The sequence below is a fragment of the Papio anubis genome, chromosome 3, assembly GCF_008728515.1.
Source record: "Papio anubis isolate 15944 chromosome 3, Panubis1.0, whole genome shotgun sequence".
NCBI classification, from domain to species: Eukaryota; Metazoa; Chordata; class Mammalia; order Primates; family Cercopithecidae; genus Papio; species Papio anubis.
This window is the reverse complement of record NC_044978.1, coordinates 89,287,699-89,307,901: the sequence shown is the minus strand read 5'-3', so window position 1 is coordinate 89,307,901 and position 20,203 is coordinate 89,287,699. Positions and strand designations below refer to the sequence as shown.

The 20,203-nt window shown below is 42.5% G+C and overlaps 1 protein-coding gene and 1 long non-coding RNA gene across 3 annotated transcripts in view; both read left to right on the top strand.

Moving 5' to 3' along the window:
- The window catches only part of LOC108585972, a 43,354-nt gene extending 35,511 nt beyond the window's left edge, over positions 1-7,843 (top strand). The window contains exons 2-3 of the long non-coding RNA XR_001902601.3: positions 5,345-5,505; positions 6,074-7,843. This is a non-coding gene — a long non-coding RNA (uncharacterized LOC108585972). The remainder of the gene's footprint in view (positions 1-5,344; positions 5,506-6,073) is intronic.
- A 6,293-nt stretch (positions 7,844-14,136) lies between these two features.
- DAPP1 (dual adaptor of phosphotyrosine and 3-phosphoinositides 1) overlaps positions 14,137-20,203 on the top strand; it is a 53,657-nt gene continuing 47,590 nt past the window's right edge. Inside the window, exon 1 of one of the 2 annotated variants that reach the window (XM_017958884.3) lies at positions 14,137-14,466. In XM_017958884.3, the coding sequence (XP_017814373.1) occupies positions 14,366-14,466 (101 nt within the window). In that variant the 5' untranslated portion in view covers positions 14,137-14,365. The remainder of the gene's footprint in view (positions 14,467-20,203) is intronic. The other variant, XM_017958883.3, reaches the window with a different exon arrangement.

Below are 20,203 nucleotides of genomic sequence, written 5' to 3'. Positions count from 1 at the left end.
CTGCTGCTCTAGCTGTTGCTCTGTTCTTGGGGCAGCCTCTGCTTCAGGTCTCTGAGGTTTAATGCTGCTGCATCACAGTCTCCAGCCATCCAAATAGTGAGGGGACACATCCCCGACACTCATGACCCAGGGCAGCTGCATGGCAAACTGCTGTCACCTAGAGTTCTTTGCCATCTGCTTAATGGTCTCCAATGCTCACCTCCCTTTCAGGTGACAGCATTTCTCTTCAAATGACCATCTCTATGCTGGACAGGAGGCTAGGGAGTGAGAAATTTGAGAGAAGAAAAGGTGCAGATGGTGGGAAGTAGTGGCCAGAAGGCAAAGCTGGTCACCAAGTAGTAAGTGCTCTGTGGCGGAATTGAAGAAATTCAACTCAGAGTCTGCCATTTATTTATTTATTTTTAGATTTTTTTAGAGACACATCTTGCTCTGTCATTCAGGCTGGAGTGCAATGGTGCAACCATAGCTCACTGCAGCCTCAAACTCCTTGGCTAACATGATCCTACTGCCTCAGCCTCTGAGCAGCAGGAACTATAGGCATGTGCCACCATACCTGGCTAATATTTTAAAGCTTTTTCTAGAGACGGGCTGTCTTTGCTATTTTGCTCAGGCTGGTCTTGAACTGTTTGCCTCAAACAATCCTTCCACCTTGGCTTCCCAAAGTGCTAGGATTACAGGCATAAGCCACCATGCTTGGCTATGTCTGCTATTTAATGTTACGCTGTGTTATAATGCAAACTTGCCTTCATTTCCCTAAGCAAAACTTTAGTCAAGTTTGCTGTCCTTGACTGTTTAATGAGACAGCTGCACTTAGATGCACCATGTCTACTGTTTGGTCAGGTGGTGCAAAGAGAAGAGAACCTCAGAAGGTGCGCTGGCTGACTGCCTCAGTGGCTCAGATGTCAGTGGGAGCAGGAAGTAAGAAGAACAGAAACTATGATATTGTAAGCCCCCAGAATTCATGAAAATCTCACTGGATTATCAGATCACTGGACTGGCCACAGCATGTGAGATAGGGAAGCCTGGAGGGGTTATTCTTTTCGTTAATTAAAGGAAAGGGTTAGGGGACTTGGATCCCCTCAACCCAACAGGCTGAGGTGACTTAGATCACTTAGGAAGCAATAACACTACTGAGCATCACCATGCCCTTTCCTTCCAAGACGCAAAATCTTGCTAGAGAGTAGGCAAGATTAGGTTAAGGCCAAGAACAACCACTGAGACCTGCCTGCCCCTGGCTCTGAAGCCATGAATCCTCACCTATAAGAATTCTTCCTCCCGGGGACTCCCTTTTTCCTCCAGAAGTCCATCTCCGTCCCTTTCCCATCTGTCCTTGTCTGTCAGATTGGTTTGTATGTGTCTGAAGCGTAAGCCTGGATCAAGTTAAGTCCCCCACCATGGGACCTCTGGACATCTGGATCATCAGTGTCATTGAGCGACCTATTCCCCTAAGAAGGCCTTGTCTGCTGAGAGCACTTGGAGGATCTCCACAGGGAGCCACCAACTCCTGATGCTAGCATAGCTGAGTCTCAGCTGAGCTGTAGCCAAGAGATACTAGACAAGAGCTTGAGGTTACTTAGTTGATACCTCCAAGCACTAAAAGACCTCAACCTTTCTTGTTTTTGGAAGTCCTTCTTTCTCTCCTTACATAGCCCATTGCCTGTGAGCACACACAGATGGTCCAAGGAATGACAGGCTTCTTTTGTGACGGGTGTTGACTGACACAAACATGGATAGCTTGTTACGTCATGAGGTACCATCTTCTCTTGGCATAGGCTTTTAGTACCTATCATTGCCCCAGGAGCCCACAGACCCATCACCACATTACTTTTGGTCTGCAGGCTCTTCCACAGACTTGGGTGCTCTTCAACCTTTGCAGGACATCAGAATCACCTGGGGCAACTGTCCAAGATGCAGGCCCTAGGGCCCTGTGCCGTGGGGATTTTGAGGCTGGTGGTGCGCAGCCTGTCCTGGGAGAAACCGTGCTGGAGCCCTTGGCTTTCAGCTTCTGGTGTGTCACCTCCATGCTCCCCACCCTCCAGGCTCCTCTGAAGCCTTCATTTTTTGCTCTGATGTGACCCCCTTCAGGGCCAGGTTTATCCTTTTTGCTTCGGGCATATTACTGGTTCAGTCACCTATCACACCATCCTGTCAGTACCCTCTTTTATAGTTTTCCTACTCTCTTCACATTTTTTTTTAACCACTCATAGTTCCTCATAATTCTGTTCTTCCTCCTGCTTCCATCCCCCACCTAACCTTCTGGATAAAATTCACTTTGTGTCTGGGCACATTGACTGATACTTGTAATCCCAGCACTTTGAGAGACTGAGGCAGGAGGATTACTTGAGGCCAGGAGTTCAACACCAGCCTGGACAACACAGCGAGACCCCCATCTCAAAACAAATCATCTCTATAATATCTTCTTTAGATAGACAAAACAAAAACATTTACATGTTAAGAGAAACTTCTCTTTACCACCCTTAAAATATTTAAAATACCAAAGATCTCATATTTATATGATTAACAGAGAAAACTCAGACCCATGGGCCAGCCATGAACAGTGACAAAATCTACTTCAAAGTTGTCGCTGTGGCTGAGTCATTGTCTCTGTTCCCAAGCTGCCTTCACTGTAACACTGAGAACTCTGAAGAATTTTCACTATTTCCAGTCACTGTTACTGTGACAGCACTCTACGTTAGCAATTTAGAGTCACCTACATTCCTTATTTTAAATAAAAATTGAAATGCTTTAAAGATTTATGTTTACCAAATGAGCTGAGGAAAAAGTAAGTGCTTAAAATATATTGCAATTGCAGGCTTGAAAATCATTTTTAGGTATAAAATTGAAATTTTAGATTTCAATCACTTCCTACTCATTTAAATTATTTCAGTAAAGGTCTCAAAGCTTTAAAGGGAAAAGAGAGCAGAACTAAGAATTGAACCATTTAAAACTTGGTGAAACAGGTAATAAATTATACCTGGATCATTTAGTAGTTTAATAGTCTGGCGTCTAAGGTATCTTCTATAAATGTGGTGTTGGGTCGTATCACCTGAATTCAGCTACTTTAATAAAGAACTATACTTTCACAGAGAGGAAGGAAAAAGCAATGGGTCTAATCTTGACATCAGATAAAACAGCTCCCCCGAGCCCACCAACGCGGTATTACTGCCACCTAGTGGTAGCATATCCTCATCACCGAGGTCCTGCCTGTGTAAGTGGAGGGGAAGAGGTGTGGGAAGCACAGCGGCAGGGCGAATCCACAAATTAAATACACCGGGGGTCGGGGGGTGGCGAGGGCAGCGCTAGAGTAAGGTTATATTTTCTATAATGTCCATCCTCATTGCTTCCAGGGCTATTTTAAGAAATATTTATTTTGATGGGGTTTCAAAGTAAGTCGTATGAGGACCTGTAAGCCACAGTTTTTACTCCCGCGGAGTTTGTTTTACGCAGGCTTTAAATAGACAAACAACATGTATCTGAGGTTCTAGTTTTCTATTAATTTAATGCTGGCCTGGAAAACATTTTGTGATTTAAAAGAAAACACTAAAGTTAGCTGTATTACTGGACTCAGTAAGGAAAGAATTGGGCTCAGTCAGAAGTGCCAGATCCCCTATAACCAGGGGTGAAATCTCAGGCAAGTATCTTAGTAGTTTCCAACCCCACGTGCCCAACCTGTTAAATAGGGGAACTGAAGCCATTTCCCTCTAAGACGCTCTCCATGAAAAGCTCTAAGACCCCTGTTATTCATTTCTTAAGTCCTACCGCCAGTAGACCAAACATTCCGACATTTTGGCTGAGATGCTCAATTCGCGCACATTATCATGAACGATTTCAAGTTTTACCCATTTTCAAAAGCTGAATCTACCCTGGCGCTTCCTGGAAGTTAAGAATCTGGGAGATATCTCAGCTGGCCAGTTGGTCAAGTAATCTTTGTTGTTTGCCATTAGCTCCCATTAGTTAACACAGCAATCTTTTCAGATGAAGTGTGGCCAAGGAGACAAAAAGTATTTGGATCAGGCTCACAGGATCCAAAAGTAACCTTATTTAATTTCATTTGGTTGAGTTAGCAGCTACTTTTGCAGACTTAAATGCAAAAGCTGGTGTGTTTGAAGTTTCATTTTTGTCCAGACTTTCATTACTCAGAAATCAGTGCTGACACAATTAAGCATGACCTTTCCATGCAGATGGTGCCTTGCTTCACCAGCGCAAACAGCATCTGCCACACTCACCCGCAAGTGCACATGTTTGCATATTTTTAAGACGCTGCATCTAAAAATGGCAAAGTAAGTGCTGAAGTAAAGGCTTTGCAGAAGGGAGCATAATATTACTTAATCTGTTTGCATTACCTGTTAAGAAAGCCAGAGTGAAGTTCTAGGAAATTAGGAGACATGCAAAACACAGCAGTCTTCTTAAACCACACATGTGTTCTCTTAACATTATTGGAATAACATATAAACACTGCTCTATCTGAAGGCATGTTGATTGGCTGTGATAAGAGGTGTTTGGTTAAAGATAAATCATCCCCAGCTTCAGCTAGAAAGCCTAATATGTATTATGTATGTGTGCAGGATAGCTTCAGCAACCCTGGGTATTTGTTTCAAAATGTTACATTATTTCAAAGTTAAAAGGGAACTTAAAAGTGACTTAGAATAACTTTCCTTCTTATATAAGAATCTTTTTTACCAGTGACATACAAAGGTGAGGGGGTGCATGGGAGCACTTCAATCCCTGGTACTGTCAATAAGAATAAACAAGCAGGCTGTGCGTTGTGGCTCACACCTCTAAACCTAACACTTTGGGAGCCTGAGGTGGGAGGATTGCTTCAGCCCAGGAATTCAAGACCAGCCTGGGAAAAATGGCAAAACCGTGTCTCTACCAAAAAATACAAAAATAAGCCTGGTGTAGTAGCATATGCTTGTAGTCCCAGCTATTCAGGAGACTGAGGTGGGAGGATGGCTTGAGCTGGGGAGGCAGATGTTGCAGTGAGCTGAGATCATGCCACTGCACTCCAGTCTGGGTGACAGAGCCAGACACTGTCTCAAAAAAAAAAAAAAAGAAAAAGAAAAAGAAAAAAAAAAAGAAAGAAAGAAAAAAGGAATAAAGAAACAATGTTAAAACCAATGAGAAGTCATTCTGCTCTTTATTATCACCAGAAACTAGCAATTCTAACCTATGTCAGTGATAGAATATACATTCCAGCAGAGGCAAACCATTCCTCACTACCATAAACTGAACATTTGTGTCCCACAGTATTCCTATGTAAAAGCCTAATCCCCAATGTGATAGTATTTGGAGGTGGAGCCTTTGGGAGATGATTAAGTCATAGGGTCATAATTCTCATTAACAGGATTCGTGTCTTATAAAAGTGGTCCCAGAGAACTTCTCAGCTCCTCCCACCATGTGAAGACACAGCAAGAAGACAGCCAGCATCTATGAACAATGAATCAGGCATTATGAGACCCCACATCTGCTGGTGCCTTGATCTTGGACTTCCTAGACTCCAGAAATGTGAGAAATAAATGTCTCTTGTGTGTAAGCTACCCAGTCTGTGGGATGGGGTGGGGAGAGTACCCAAGACCCCTAGTGATTAAGGTGGGGAGAGTGACCCAGGACCCCTAGCGATAAAGGTGGGGAGAGTGACCCAGGACCCCTAGAAATGGGGTGAGGGAAGAGTGACCCAGGACCCCTAGGGATGGGGTGGGGAGAGTGACCCAGGACCCCTAGGGATGGGGTGGGGAGAGTGACCCACATTATTCACAGTCATGTGAATAAGAAATTCACTTCTGTGTTGAAGTGTTAAATTTTGAGTCTTTCTGAAGTAGCAATTTAGCATACCCTGATGAACACAGGAGAGAATGAGACAGAGTGAAAAGAACCTTGAGTGAAAATGTTACGTGCTAGTTATTCATCCACTGGCTTCAGCTCCACTTCTGACCTCCTCTCCTCCCCTGGTGTCATAGGGGACTGGAAGCCAACAAACTACATTTCACTAATTCCCTTGCCAGCTGTCTTCCAGAAAGAATTTGCTAACAGGAAGACTGGAGAAGGGTAGAAATCCTTTTTTTTTCTTCCTTAGGCAGTGCTTTCGGCAGCATGAGCAGCCCTCAGCAATGGTGGGCAGCTGCATGTTCCAGAAGTCTCAGTGCCAGTTTCCAGCTGCATCAACAGAGTTGTGTCCTTCTGGTCCCACAGACCAGCAGTGGCAGCTAAATGTCTACAGTGGCTTCTATTTTCTTAACTGGAGAGTGACTTATGCACATAAATTCTCTTCCTGGTGCTGCTAATTTCTTGTCTATTAAAAAATAACAAGAATAGTGATATCTGCTCTGTCTCAATAACCTAATGTTCATGATATACAAATGAAAATGATTATGAACACTCATAATCTAAAGAAACATATATTTATGGATCCTGGTTAAGTTTGCTGTTATTGGTCACGTCTTTCTCTTTCTAGACCTTCAGGAGCCCATTGTGATGCAGTCAAATATGTTAGTTATTTTTTTCATTTGAAAAGATGAATATAGCTAGCACCAACAGGGGGAGCTGTTCTTTTATAACCACAGAGAGTGGCTGTATTTCTTGTTTGAGGGCAAAGCTTTAATTGTTTCAACACCGGCTGCTGGGAAATGTCACCAGTGAACCAATTAGACTGACTTCCTGTAACCATGTAGAACTGATTATCCAAGTCAGGCTGGCGATGGGCTTGGGCACAGGGTGTGTGGTAGACACAAATGAAGAGTGACCTCAATGTCCCATTAATGTTACTTGACTTGTGCTCACTTGACCTCAGGTTGCTTGTAAAAAAAGGTAGGGTCTTAGCCCTTTCTCCCTGAAATCCTCCCCAGTGATTTCTGGGAAAGGCTGGCTTTTTATTTCACCTTAGCTCTCTCGTTAGGTAGGTGACTTTGCATAGTTACCTTCAGTGGATTTACTGTATTATGGTTTTTAGGATGCTCTTAAAGTGAGAAAAAAAAATGTGCTTGAAGTAGACCAGGTAGCCCTTTTGATACTTTCAGTTAGATAATTATTTATTGTGGGGGCTGTACTGCACACTAGGATATTCAGCGTCACTGCACACTAGATGTCAGTAGGCTCCCCAGGTTGTTACAACTACTAATGAAAACCACCTCAAATATGAGGATGCAATTGAGAACCACCATTTTAGGGACTACGGATACTATATCAGTGAAGGTTCTCTAGAGAAACACAACCAATAGTATGTATATATGTGGAGTGTGAGTGTGTGTGTGAGTGTGTGTGTGAGAGAGAGAGGGAGTGTGTGTGTAAAATAAGGAATTGCCTCACATAATTATGGAGGCTGGCACGTCCAAGATCTGCAGGGTGGGCTGACAGGCTGGAGAACTAGTTCAAGTCCACAGGCTGTCTACAATAGTATCAGGAAGAGTTGATGCTGCAGATGAAGACCAAATGCAGTCTACTGGAAAATTATGTTGCTCGTGGGAGGCTGGTCTTTTGGTTCTGTTCAAATTTTCAACTGGTTGGATGAGGTCCACCCACATTATAGAGAGCAATCTGCTTTACTCAGAGCCTACCATTTAAATATTAATTCACTCAAAAACACTCTTATAGAAACACCCTGAATAACATCTGATCTGTGGTCTGGCCAAGACGACACATAAAAGTAACCATCAAAGATATAAGGTGATCAAGACCCTGGAAGTCCCTGCCTCTGAGAGCTCACATTCTAGGCAGTGACCCAGATGATAGGCAAGTGTTTCAGTTATCTATCGCTGGCTGTATTAATCCATTTTCATGCTGCTGATAAAGACATACCCGAGACTAGGCAATTTACAAAAGAAAGAGGTTTATTGGAATTACAGTTCCACATGACTGGGGGAGGCCTCACAATCATGGCAGAAGGCAACAAGGAGCAAGTCATCTTACATGGATGGCAGCAGACAAAGAGAGAGCTTGTGCAGGGAAACTCCCATTTTTACAACCACCAGATCTCATAAGACCTATTCACTACCACGAGAACAGCAGGGGAAAGACCCACCCCATGATTCAGTCATTTCCCACTGGGTCCCTCCCACAACATGTGGGAATTATGGGAGCTACAAGATGAGATTTGAGTGGAGACACAGAGCCAAACCATATCACTGCCTAACAAACCATCCCAAACTTCATGGCATCAAATAGCAAACATCTTATTAAGTGCAAGTATTCTTTAGATCCAAAATTCAATCAGGGCATGGTTTGTCTCTCCTCTTTGATGTCTGGGATCTCAGCTGGCAATATGCAAACCACTAGGAAAGAGTGATTTGAATGGCTGGAGGCTGGAATCATCTGGAGGCTTCTTCAATCAAGTCTGGCACCTGGACTAGAATGATTCAGGCTGGGCTTATCTGGGACTGTTGACCGGAGCACACACATGAAGCATTCCACATGCTTCTAGGCATAACAGCTGTGTTCCTAAGGGGAACCCCTGAAAGTAACATCTGGAGAGTGAGCATTCCAACAGGCCGTGAGACCACGATAGAAACTGCAAGGCTTCTTCTGGCCTAGCCTCAGAAGTGACCCAGTGTCACTTCCACCACATTCTATCGGTCACAAGTGAATCACAGAGGCCAGGCCAGATTCAAAGCACGGGAGTTAGGTGCTGCCTCTTGACAGGGAGCAGCAAGGTCACATTGCAGAAGAACATGTGGGTTAGGACATGTATGTATGTATGTATCTATCTATCTATCCATCATCTATCTACTCTCCATCCATCAAGAGAATTTGCCACAAGTAAGCAAATATTCTACATAATTTCAGGTAGAGCTAAAAACAGAGGTGGTATTTAGAGTGTTATAGATACAAAGGATCTTCTGAGGTGATGAAAAGCATTCTAAAATTATATTGCAATGATGGTTGCACGACTCTGCAAATTTACTCAAAATTATTGTACACCTAAGAAAAATGAACATTACGATATACAAATTATACTTCAATACACCTGTTAAATATACAACTAGCATGCCACAGGCACTGAAGGATAAGAACTGACATGATGCTGGCCTTGGTTCCAGAGCAAGATTTTTTTTTTTTTTTTTTTTTTTTTTTGAGACGGAGTCTCGCTCTGTCACCTAGGCTGGAGTGCAGTGGCGTGATCTCCGCTCACTGCAAGCTCCACCTTCTGAGTTCATGCTATTCTCCTGCCACAGCCTCCGGAGTAGCTGGGACTACAGGCACCCACCAACACGCCTGGCTAATTTTTGGTATTTTTAGTGGAGACGGGGTTTCACCGTGTTAGCCAGGATGGTCTCGATCTCCTGACCTCGTGATCCGCCCACCTCGGCCTCCCAAAGTGCTGGGATTACAGGCGTGAGCCACCATGCCCAGCCCAGAACAAGACTCTAAATGCCCCTCTCAGTTACATAACAATAGATGTCCTGGGAGGGATGGGGTGGCCAAGATGACTGAGGGACATTCAGGGCCTCAGGACTTCTACAATCACCACATGACAGCGACTATTTATGAATTGGTAGGAAAGTATTTTCTACCAATATTAAGAGCTTTGAAAAGCAATAAGGCAGGGTAAGGAAATAGAAGTGATAGGCTTGAGGCAGGCAGAAAAGTATTTTAGACACGGTAGATAAGGAAGTTCTTTCTGAGAAGGTGACCTTAGAACAAAACCCCTAAATGAAGTGAGAGAGCCACAGTGAGATCTGGAGGAAGCGAGACCCAGGAAGAGCGAAAAGCAATGGTATAGCCCTGAGCCAAAAGGGAGCCACATTCAGGAGGAGAAGGAGGAGGGGAGCTTTGATTGAAGAGAGTGAGGAGAACGTTAAACATCTATTTGTTTTATCATGAAGACAGTTGTATCACTATTTAAATGAAAGAGTAGCTGGAATATTGGTAGAAACTGAGACAAAATCCACAGAAGCCATGAGCCTGAACCATTTCTGTGGGTCTTGTGCACTTTGATCTACTTTAGACATACAGTGGATGGCGGACACGTATTGCCGTCGGGAAGTCCTGAGAGAATGGAGCTTTTTCTTTGTGACACACTACAAGGAGATTCCTAGGACACTTGGGTGCAGGACAAGGATTCCCCTGTACCCCAGGGGACTCTGTTTTCCATCTTTCCTGAAGTGGATTTTATGAACTACACAGCAGTGCTACTTCTGGAAAACCTTATCACACTTGAAGTGATATCAAGGGATTAAACCAAGTGACTGAACTGACAAATAGAAAAAATACTTCACATTAGAGAATGAAGGGTGAGAATGGAGTTCAGGACTGAGTGTTGAAAGTGAAAGGTAGGAAAACAATAGAGAAGAGAAATAAAGAAGAAGAAAAGAGGAAGATTGGGAAGATTTCTGCTTGGTTTGTCTCTGGCAGATGTCTTAAGTGTGGTTGGGAAGATTTCTGATGGTTTCTTTCTGGCAGATGTTTTTGGAGTGCCTGGAGATGGTGCCTTCTAGTTCTGCTGTCCACACTCCCGCCAGAGCTTTCCCTGGCTGCTCCCAGCCATTGTCTGAGCATGATGGGGCTACTAGATCTGGCTCTTTCTGCCCAATGCAAATGCTTGCTCTAGGCCAAATCCTTGCTCTGGGGCTCCCCATGGGCCTGACTGAAGTTTTCTTAGAAATGCAGTCCAACGTTCTGTCTACCCAGTTCCTCCCTTCTCTCTCTCCGTTCACAGATGTCAGCTTATCCTGAATTGAATAATTGACCCCTAAAATTCTTATCTACCTGGAACCTTAGAATGTGACCCTATTTGGAAATAGAGTCTTTGCAGATGGAATTAATTAAGATGAGTTCATAATGGGTTAGGGAGGGTCCTAAATCCAATGACTGATGTCTTTATAAGAAGTCCAGGTGAAGATGTGGAGAGGAGAAGGTGGTGTGAAAATGGAGGCAGAGGTCAAAGTATTGTGTCTACCAGCCAAGGAATGCCAAGGATTCCCGGTGACCACAAGAATCTGGGAGAGGGGCCTGGAACAGATTCTCCCTCAGAGTCTCCAAAGAAGCCCATCCTACCAACACCTTGGTTTAGGACTTCTGACTCCAGAACTGGGAGGCAATACATTTCTATTGTTTTTAGCCATCCAATGTGTGGTCCCCTGTTGAGGCAGGCCTAGGACACTAACACACAGCTCTACATTGTGGTCTGAGACTCACCCTGTCTGCTCTTCTCCTTCTTACCTCTGTCCTTCATAGGACACATCCACCCAATAAATTCCCTGTACTTTTCATTCCCTGTTGGTGCCTACTTTCCAGAAAGCCGATACTGCCACACACCCCAAAATTTAAAAAAAAAAAAAATCCCAGTTTTAGGCTTTCAATCAAAAGCTTCAGAAAGAGACTCTACCACTGAGTCAACAAGAATCATTGAGCTGCTAGTCCTCGCCGCATACTGTGCTGAGTGAAACAGGTATAAAGATGAACAAGACAGAAACTCTGCCGTTAAGTGCTCTCTCAGTCCAATTAGATGAGAGTTTTGTCTTGAGGGACACATAACAAAACAAAATAAAATAATCTCAATACAGTGGCAAAAATGTTGTAATCGAGACATGAAGTACTTTAAGGTAGTGCAGGTGCTTAGCAACACGGACAGTCACCTGACCCCGTATACAGAGGGGGTAGCGAGGAAACACCTCTCAAAAAGAGATAATATTTATGCTGAGACTGGAAAATGCAAAGGAGTTGGCTGGACAGAACATAGAATAGAAAAGCATTCTAGACAGACAAAGAGTGTGGACAAAGGCATATGTATTCTTTTGGAGACTAAAATTAAGTTGATCTTAAGTCTCATCCACTTTGGGGAAAAAAGAAAGGAGATAACATGGTCAGATAGCTTCTCAGAAGTGGTCTTAGAATTGTGCTGGAGTTGAGGATACAATGTGGAGTTGGGGACATATTTCCTAAACCTCCCCCAACCCCTGACCCCTTACCCAGTTAGACTCACTTCTTGTTTTGCATGGGATTTTCAAGACTCTGTATGCAGTTGGGTTTTAGACATAACAGACATGACTGAGGGTCTAAGGCATCCAGCAGAACTCTGCTTAAAATCACCACTGAGAGGAAACCTCCAACCCCTGTGTGGAAAAAATTCAGGGCTGTGAACCAGCACCACTGAAAAGAGATTGTTGAAATAATAAGTAAATTACGTGATTTTTAAAAACATACCTTGTACTTGCTTGGAAGCAAAAGTTGAGGTTCCTTTAATAAACATACTGGATGTAGTGGCTCACACCTGTAATCTCAATATTTAGAGAGGCCTAAATGGGAGGATTGCTTGAACCCAGGAGTTTGAGACCAGCCTGGGCATCTCTAAAAAATAAATAAATAAACAAATATTTAAGAATTATATCATTTGAATAATGTAAAACATATATTACCAAATATTTTTATGAAGGTCCAGCATTTTGTTGAAACTATCTAGTAAGCCTCCTGCAGCTGTTACCACTGCAAAACTAAGTGTGCAGTTAGTGGAGAAGGCACGGTGGTAGGGATACCGGGAAAATTGAGTAAATGACAAAGTGGAACAATGACATCAAAGGAGAGGACAACAGATAGGACAGCAGCATGAGAAAGGGACAAAGACTGGGAGATTCAGAGAGAAAAGAGGGACGATCTTAGAAAATTCTGCTACTTGAGCTTCCAAAAAAGTTAAGAAAAAGAATAACCAGAATTTGCTAAAAATGGGAATGAAATAGATACTAAAACACCAAATAAAGGGCTCTAGAAAGGGAACAGGAACTCTAGTGCACAGGCTGTTCCCCTGTCGCTGCTGTGTGCATATTCAGTATCTCCCTGGCCTGCACTGGCCTCTCTGTTTGAGTGGGCCCTGTCCTCCTCTGTGAACAAACTGTAGCCAAAAGAATTGTAAGTGCTCATTTAGTCAGTTACATATGTATTATCAGAGCTTAGTCTTCAGCAGACTGCCTCTAGACACTCGGGAATTTCTCACTGGCAACCAGCGTTACCCAGGGTCTCACAGTGGTAATAGGGAGGAACATGAAGGATAGAACCGTGTGAGGTGAACAGCAGCCTCTTGCAATCATCTAGTCCTTTAGGAACAGCTCTGCTGTGCTGCTAGTCCTCAGGCCACACTGTGAGAACAAGTTACAGAGCACCCTGGTGAGTGCTGAGTGAGTCAGGGAGTAGAGATAAGAAGAAATAGAGAGAAAGCGAGAGGGAGAGAGAGACCTGTAGGTACATAGAAAAGGCAGGAAGCAACGTATGTCCTTGACTCATTTGATACTGCACTTTGTCCTACTTCCCAAGGATTCAGTCACCGCCATTTACCTTTAGCATTGCAGGCAGATAGAATCCCCCTCTACATATGAATCTGGGCACAAAGCCATGCAGGTGTGAGTAAGCCCATGAAGGAAGTGGCGCTCAAAGACTCCAGGAGTTCAGGCCAGGCACAGTGGCTCATGCCTGTAAGCCCAGCACTTTGGGAGGGTGAGATGGGTGGATCACCTGAGGGTGAAACCCTATCTCTACAAAAATACAAAAATTAGCTGAGCATGATGGTGGGTGCCTGTAATCCCAGCTACTTGGGAGGCTGAGACAGGAGAATCACCTGAACCCCGGGAGGCGGAGGTTGTAGTGATCTCAGATCACGCCATTGCACTCCAGACTGGGTGACAGAGCGAGACTCTGTCTCAAAAAAAAAAAAAAAAAAAGGAAAAGAAGAAAAAAAAGACTGCAGGAGTTCTAATATGCCCCATTAGGTGGGCACCAGAATGGCCCCTTGTAACTTTTTCCTACCTTCTTCTCTCCTAATTCTTCTTCCGTGGAGGAAACAATAATTATCTCTGAATCATCCCTATTCAGAGAATCGAGGATATATTAGAAGATCTGGGTAAACAAGCACAAATATTACAAAAGTACTAAAACAGCAAACTTCGGGGTTGAACTTGTGGTTTGCTTCTGTTTTTTCTACCCACTCTAAAGGTGTTCCTGATATAGAAGCTTCCTCAGTGTTCCCTGTGTTGGTGTGTAAGACAGAAAGAAGATTGGTAAAAGAGTGCACTCATCCTCCCCTACAAACCAGAGGCTGATCGCATTAGGGAGAAGCTAGGGTTTGGCCTCACACAAGCAGTTTGCACTGTTGTCCAATCCCAGGTGGGGTGACCGCCTCTTCATTTCCTTTGATAGCAACTGCCTGTTGCGTGATGCAGTGTGGGTGTCCTCAGAGGTAACTACCTAAGTTTGCATACTTCCTCACTGACAGAACACTCCTGCCAGTGCCTCCAGGCCAGGGTGGTGGTATTGGTAGGAGGAGTAAGTAACCAAGTTTCACTTCCTTGCCTTGGAGACTCAGAGCCACAGCGGGCTGCTGTCTCACAGAGGGAGAGGGTGGCAGGAGCAGCCGAGTTGTCTCTCTCTGCCTCTGTGAAGGGCGCGAATGGGCAGAGCAGAACTTCTAGAAGGGAAGATGAGCACCCAGGATCCCTCAGATCTGTGGAGCAGATCCGATGGAGAAGCTGAGCTGCTGCAGGACTTGGGGTAAGGGAGCAGATCTCCTTTCAAAGTGCCTAGTGGGTGGACATTGACTCCGCACTCCCACCTTCATGCTTTGGTTAATGACTATCTTCAGCGCCTTGTTGCCCTCTGCCACTTCAACTGTTTATTTCTTTTCCACTTTATTCATTTGTATCTGTTAAGTATCTTCCTGTTTGGGGCTAATTCCATTGCAAAAGCCTGCATTATTTTTCTAGATGTGAAAACAAGTAGGTTGAGAAAATAGAGAAAAAAAATCAAATGCTGGACATTCTTTGAGAAGAGGGACAGAATTGGGATATAGAGGTGACGTTGCCTGACTTCCTTGATGTTGCTCTGGTTTGTGAATACATGTGTTGTTCAAGAGTTTCCAGCACTGACCCAGGGACAGTAAAAGGACCGTGTTGCTGGTAAGATAAACAGAAAGCCTACCCTACTGTAAGGGAGAGGGACTTTTTCAAAAGATAGAGAATGAGGAAGTTTCTGCAGTAGTCTCGCTTGTATGTTTCTTTCTCCTGATACTGCATTTGGGAGTTTTATATTTTATGTATGTCCAGAGGGCCAACTTTGAGCCTTTAAATACCAACAATCCACGAAGAGGATAAAATTTCTTCTTCAAACAGGTAAGCATAGGTAGGTGGAGTCATTGGAGCTCTGTCTTTGAGAAGTGACCCAGATGACAACTCATCCGGGTATTTAATAAAAGAAGCAAGTATTACACAAGAGAGGAATTGGGGATTTCCTAGAGAAACTGAACCTTCTGCCTAATGCACTGGGAATATCCCAATGAGGGTGGCTTTGGCACCTGTGCATGAGGAGAGGTAAAACCTGTACCTTCTGCCTGAGTAAATAGCTCTAAATCTTCATAACAATCCAATGACATGGGAGCTGTTGTCATCTTCATCTTACAAAGGATGAAAACAAGCACCAAACAGGTTTGAATAACTTGCTTGCTAGTCACACATCAATTACATAGCAAAGCTGGGCATCCAACCTGCCACAGGTTATGTCCTAAACCGAAGAAAAACCAAAATAGAATTGAAACCTCTCTGTGTTAAGGCTGCAGAGATTGTATCTTTTTATGTTGTATTACTGTAAAAGTTTATCAGTGATTCCTGTCTTTAGATTATAAAACTGAGGTCTCGGAATTGAACTCTACTTTCATTTGGCAAATCAGATAAAACAACTGGAATTTTCATTAAAGAAAACTCCCCTTATTAGGAAGCCAGAGCTCTAGAATCTCTCTATCCCTCTAGAATGAATCCCCAAACAGAAGAGGCAAAGGACCCTTCTGTGAGCATCCAGCACAGTTTTCACCAAGTCCAAATGCTGAAGCTGACCTGTGGCCCGCAGTGCCTTATTGAACCATTAAGCTACAACGCTTTACATGTTCTGTTAACTGATTCCCAGCCCACTGTAATAGAAAACCCCAAAGGAGGAGACAGAAGAATTTATTCAATTCTGGTCGTTTAGTTAAACAAACAATCCTAGAACCCAGAGTCCGTGGTTGAGTACTGTGGGAACACGCTTAGATGACAAAGATGAATTAGATGCTGTCTCTGTGCCCCACCACGATGCCAATAGCAAGAAGCAACTACAGGTGAACCCCATGGGGGAAATAGGACTGTGGACTGTGTCTTTCTTCCATGTGCAAAGAATCAACATTGAATACAAAACCGAGTCACACCACTTCCCTGCAAAAAAAGGATACATTCGTGTCCAGATTTCCCTATTTCAGAAGGCCTGAACAATTATTAAACATGAGGATGATTTCTATAGCAATGGGCAACCTGCAGGTATCTGGGAAAACTGCTCTACAGTCCAGGTTCTTGACCTTGGCTGTGCTCTGGAACAACCCAAGGAGCTTTTTCTTTCTTTTTTTTAAAAAAAAAAAAAAAAAAAAAAAGAAACAAAAAAAAAAAACCACTCCTGACACCCAAACCACAGACTTGACAAATGATTTCAGTATCTCTGAGGGTGGGCGTTTTCTTGTCAAACTCTCCAAGTAATTCCAAAGTGAGACCCTAGGTTGATGATCACTGCATAGAATATGTATCCACCAAATGCATTAGGTAAATGTCTTATTTTTCATTTTAAGTCTGTTGGGTGTGTACTTGAATCTTAAAAGTACTAATAAATGTTGATATTTTGTTTATTGGCTTAGGGGCATTTCGATTAGCAACTTTATTAAGGTGTATTTTACATATCATAAAATGTACCCGTTTCAAGTGTACAATTCAAGACTTTTGACTAACTTTACAGAGTGATACAACTGTCACCATAAATCAGTTTTAGTACATTTCCGTTCTCCCAAAAAGAACTCTCAGATGTAGGGCTTCTTTAAGCATACTCAATAGTGTGCTGGAAAAACACCTGGGGTGAGTTGAGGGGTGGAGAAAGCCCTGATTTCAAGAATTTGCCTAATTCCCTGGTATAAATACTCCCACTATAGACAATTTCAAGCTGCCAACAAGTTAACATCATTGAATTGAATATTTAATAATCAACTTGTGCCAGTACTTGCCCCTGCAACACCTCACTGATACACTTTTTATAGATAACAATTTGAGAAGTCTTGACAATGACTTGTTGCCTCTGCTAGAATACTGAACATAACTCAAACATAATATTGACTTTTTCTTTGAATCTTTAACCACTGGTGAGATAGAATTTCTACCAAACCTTCTGATTAATTTAGTTTCCAAAACCTCCTTAAAAACAAAATGATTTAATGTAACTGATAGATAAAAGTTGGCTGGTTTTAATGACTTAATTTTTCAATTATTTTGAAGAGGTTATTTGGGTAGTTAGATAAATCCTTATGTTTATATTTTTGATAGACATAAACAGATAAGTTAGTGGTTAAATTACAGAAATATCAGAAGTCTTTGTTCTTGGGCATCTGTTTTTTTCAGGCTCTGGAATATGTAAGTCCTGTAAATTGAGCCCTGAACTGCAGCAAATCCGTCACTTGCCTTTCTAGGACATATACAACTTGCTCAGAGTACAGGTTTATTATTTTCTAAAATACCTAAATCAAGCAACACCATGCTTTTCCATGTCTCATTTACACAGTGTCAGCCTAAAAACGTTAATTTTCTTTCATCTAAAATACATTAATGTGTCCAGAAGCAAAGGAGAAATAAAACCATCTTAAATTGTTGCTCAGCTTCGCTTACACTTTGCAGGGGAGGGTACGGGCTTAGGGGGAAGAGGGGTGTGGGGAGGGCAAGAAGTGAGGGGCATGGAGAATCAGGGGAGAGGAGGGAGGTGGACCATGAACCAGGAGATGGGTCAGGCTATTTGCTGCTTGCAAAATGAAGAGATGGCAAAATTAAACAAGTAACAAATACTGGAGATATCACCTAAGTAACAAACTGGTAAAGAATAACTGAAAATTCCAGCGATTCTTTGGCTTTAACAAAGGTTACTATACTATTTCTACATATAGCTCTATATAAGTAGAAACACAAAAGAAATAACATAAAATGAAAATATTTTAGCATACTTTACAATTAAATATTCAAATGATCTAGTCAGTTGTAACTCCATGTGAGAAACATAATAAACATTCTCTTTTTTAGATATTTTCTCAAATTGGAAGTTGTATAAGAAAGTGCCAGTGTTTGGCTGGGTTGACCAGTGCCAAATAACTAGATTCTAAGCTCTGAATATTTAAATTAATTGACAGCTAATTCTTCACATATGAGAGAAGGTTAGAGTAGATCATGGAGCAGCAAACCTTTTTATATAAAGGTCTGCGTAGTGAACGTTTTAGGCTTTGCAGGCCTTACAGTCTCTACCTCAACTACTCACATCTGCTGTTGTGCAAAAACTACAAGAGAACACAGAAACAAATGACCGTGATGGTGTTCAAACAAAACGTTATTTATATACTGAAATGTAAATTTCATGTAATTTTTATGAGTCACAAAATAGTCTTCTATTTCCCCCAAGCATTTCAAAATGCACAGCCATTCTTGGCTCCCTAAAACAGGTATCTGGCAGGAATTGACCCTCAGCTGGTGATTTGCTGACCCAAGGAATAAATTATAACAAATAAAATGAGCCCCTATTATAAGGCAGGCATTTTGTAGACACTAGCTCTCATCTTCAAAAGGCACTTTACATAGGAAGAGACTCAAGAGCAGAAAAATCAGGTTGCCTACAGTCTCGGAGAGTCTGTATTCAAAACCCATGCTGACTTCACAAACCAGGTTGTTTCCCTGCTGTGATAGTCCTGATTTACTGACCACCTACTATGCACCAGCACCGTGCCATTCACATGCATAATACCATTCACAAGAACACTTTCAATACGATATCACCATACTCATTTCATAGATGCAAAAGGTGACTTCAATAAGCTAAGTATACAACCCAGATCACAGACTTTGTAAGTGGTGGAGCTGAGAGACACACCTAGGGACTTACCCCAGAGCTTTCCACTGCGTGGTGCTGCTTTGTAGAGCCCACTGGTCAAAGGTATATATTCTAATCATGACAATTCGTAATTATTGGATGCTTGCTATGTGCCAAGCACTAGTTTAAGCCCTTTGCCCAGATGAACTTGTTTAATTCACACATTGCTGTGAGGTGGGTATTATTACTAATGTCATCCCCATTTACAGATAAGAAAAGTAAAGAACTGAGTTTTAATCACATGCACAAGTTTCCATTCTAATATACCTTCAAATCCAAGCGTTTTGCTCCAGAGCCTTCATGCTTGATGTAAACTAATGTAACCATTAATGTAAACTGGTTTTCATCAAATTTCTCTCATCTTATTATACAAGTACATGTTCGTAGTGCTTATTATAAACTGAGAGAAGCAAAGAAAGTTCTGTGACTATAACAAAGTTTACTGTAAAAGACATTATTCTTTCTATTCTTCACATAATATACATACACATGTACACAAAGCCAGGCCAGCATCCTAGTTAATCAGATGTTATTGAATTTTGTGTAGATTTCATTTTCAGGACTAGAAAAATTTATTCAGCTAAGAAACGTATAGTAAAGTCAAAATTTCGGTGGAACCTGTTTACAGAGGTGTGACACCAACTACAGCAATACAGCTTGTTCCTCTTCTGTGCACAACTTTGTAATCTTGGATTCTAAAAACGGAAGGTGGTTCTTCTGTGGTTGTATAATTAGTACGTAACTAGTGTACAGTTCCATCTCTTCTTAACTCAAGTGAATTTCCTCTTCAGTTGTGGTGTTTTTCTGTTCCTCCGAAAGGTGACTTACTTCTACTTACAAGTGGAAATCTGTCCCACAGATTGTCCATGTTGGGTGGAGTAACTTTGTTTCATTCATTCACTCTTCTACTGGGTCATAGATCTATCTGTTGAATGATGACGCCAGGCAAGGCAGCATAGTGGAGACTACAATAAAGAAGGCATGGCTGTGCAGAGATGGAGGATTCATATGCGTGTAGAGTTAGAATGCAGTGTTGTGCGGGCTGAGGGCTGTGACAGTGTCTAGATAAAACAACCTCCTATGGAAGGCTATTTCTCCACAGTGGAAGTGGAGAAGATGGCCTTGGAGCTGATATTATTTTTGTCAGTTGAAGTTAGAAAATGTGACATTTTCTACAGAGAAAACGGTATGAGTAAAGGAGTGATGGTAGCAAAATATGCAAGGACTCGGAATCGAAAAAGCTCACATGAACTCAAACCCGCCCAGTCCCCAGGACCCATCTGGTTTGTCAGCATTCAGGTGGTCTGGTTCTGGTCTCTAC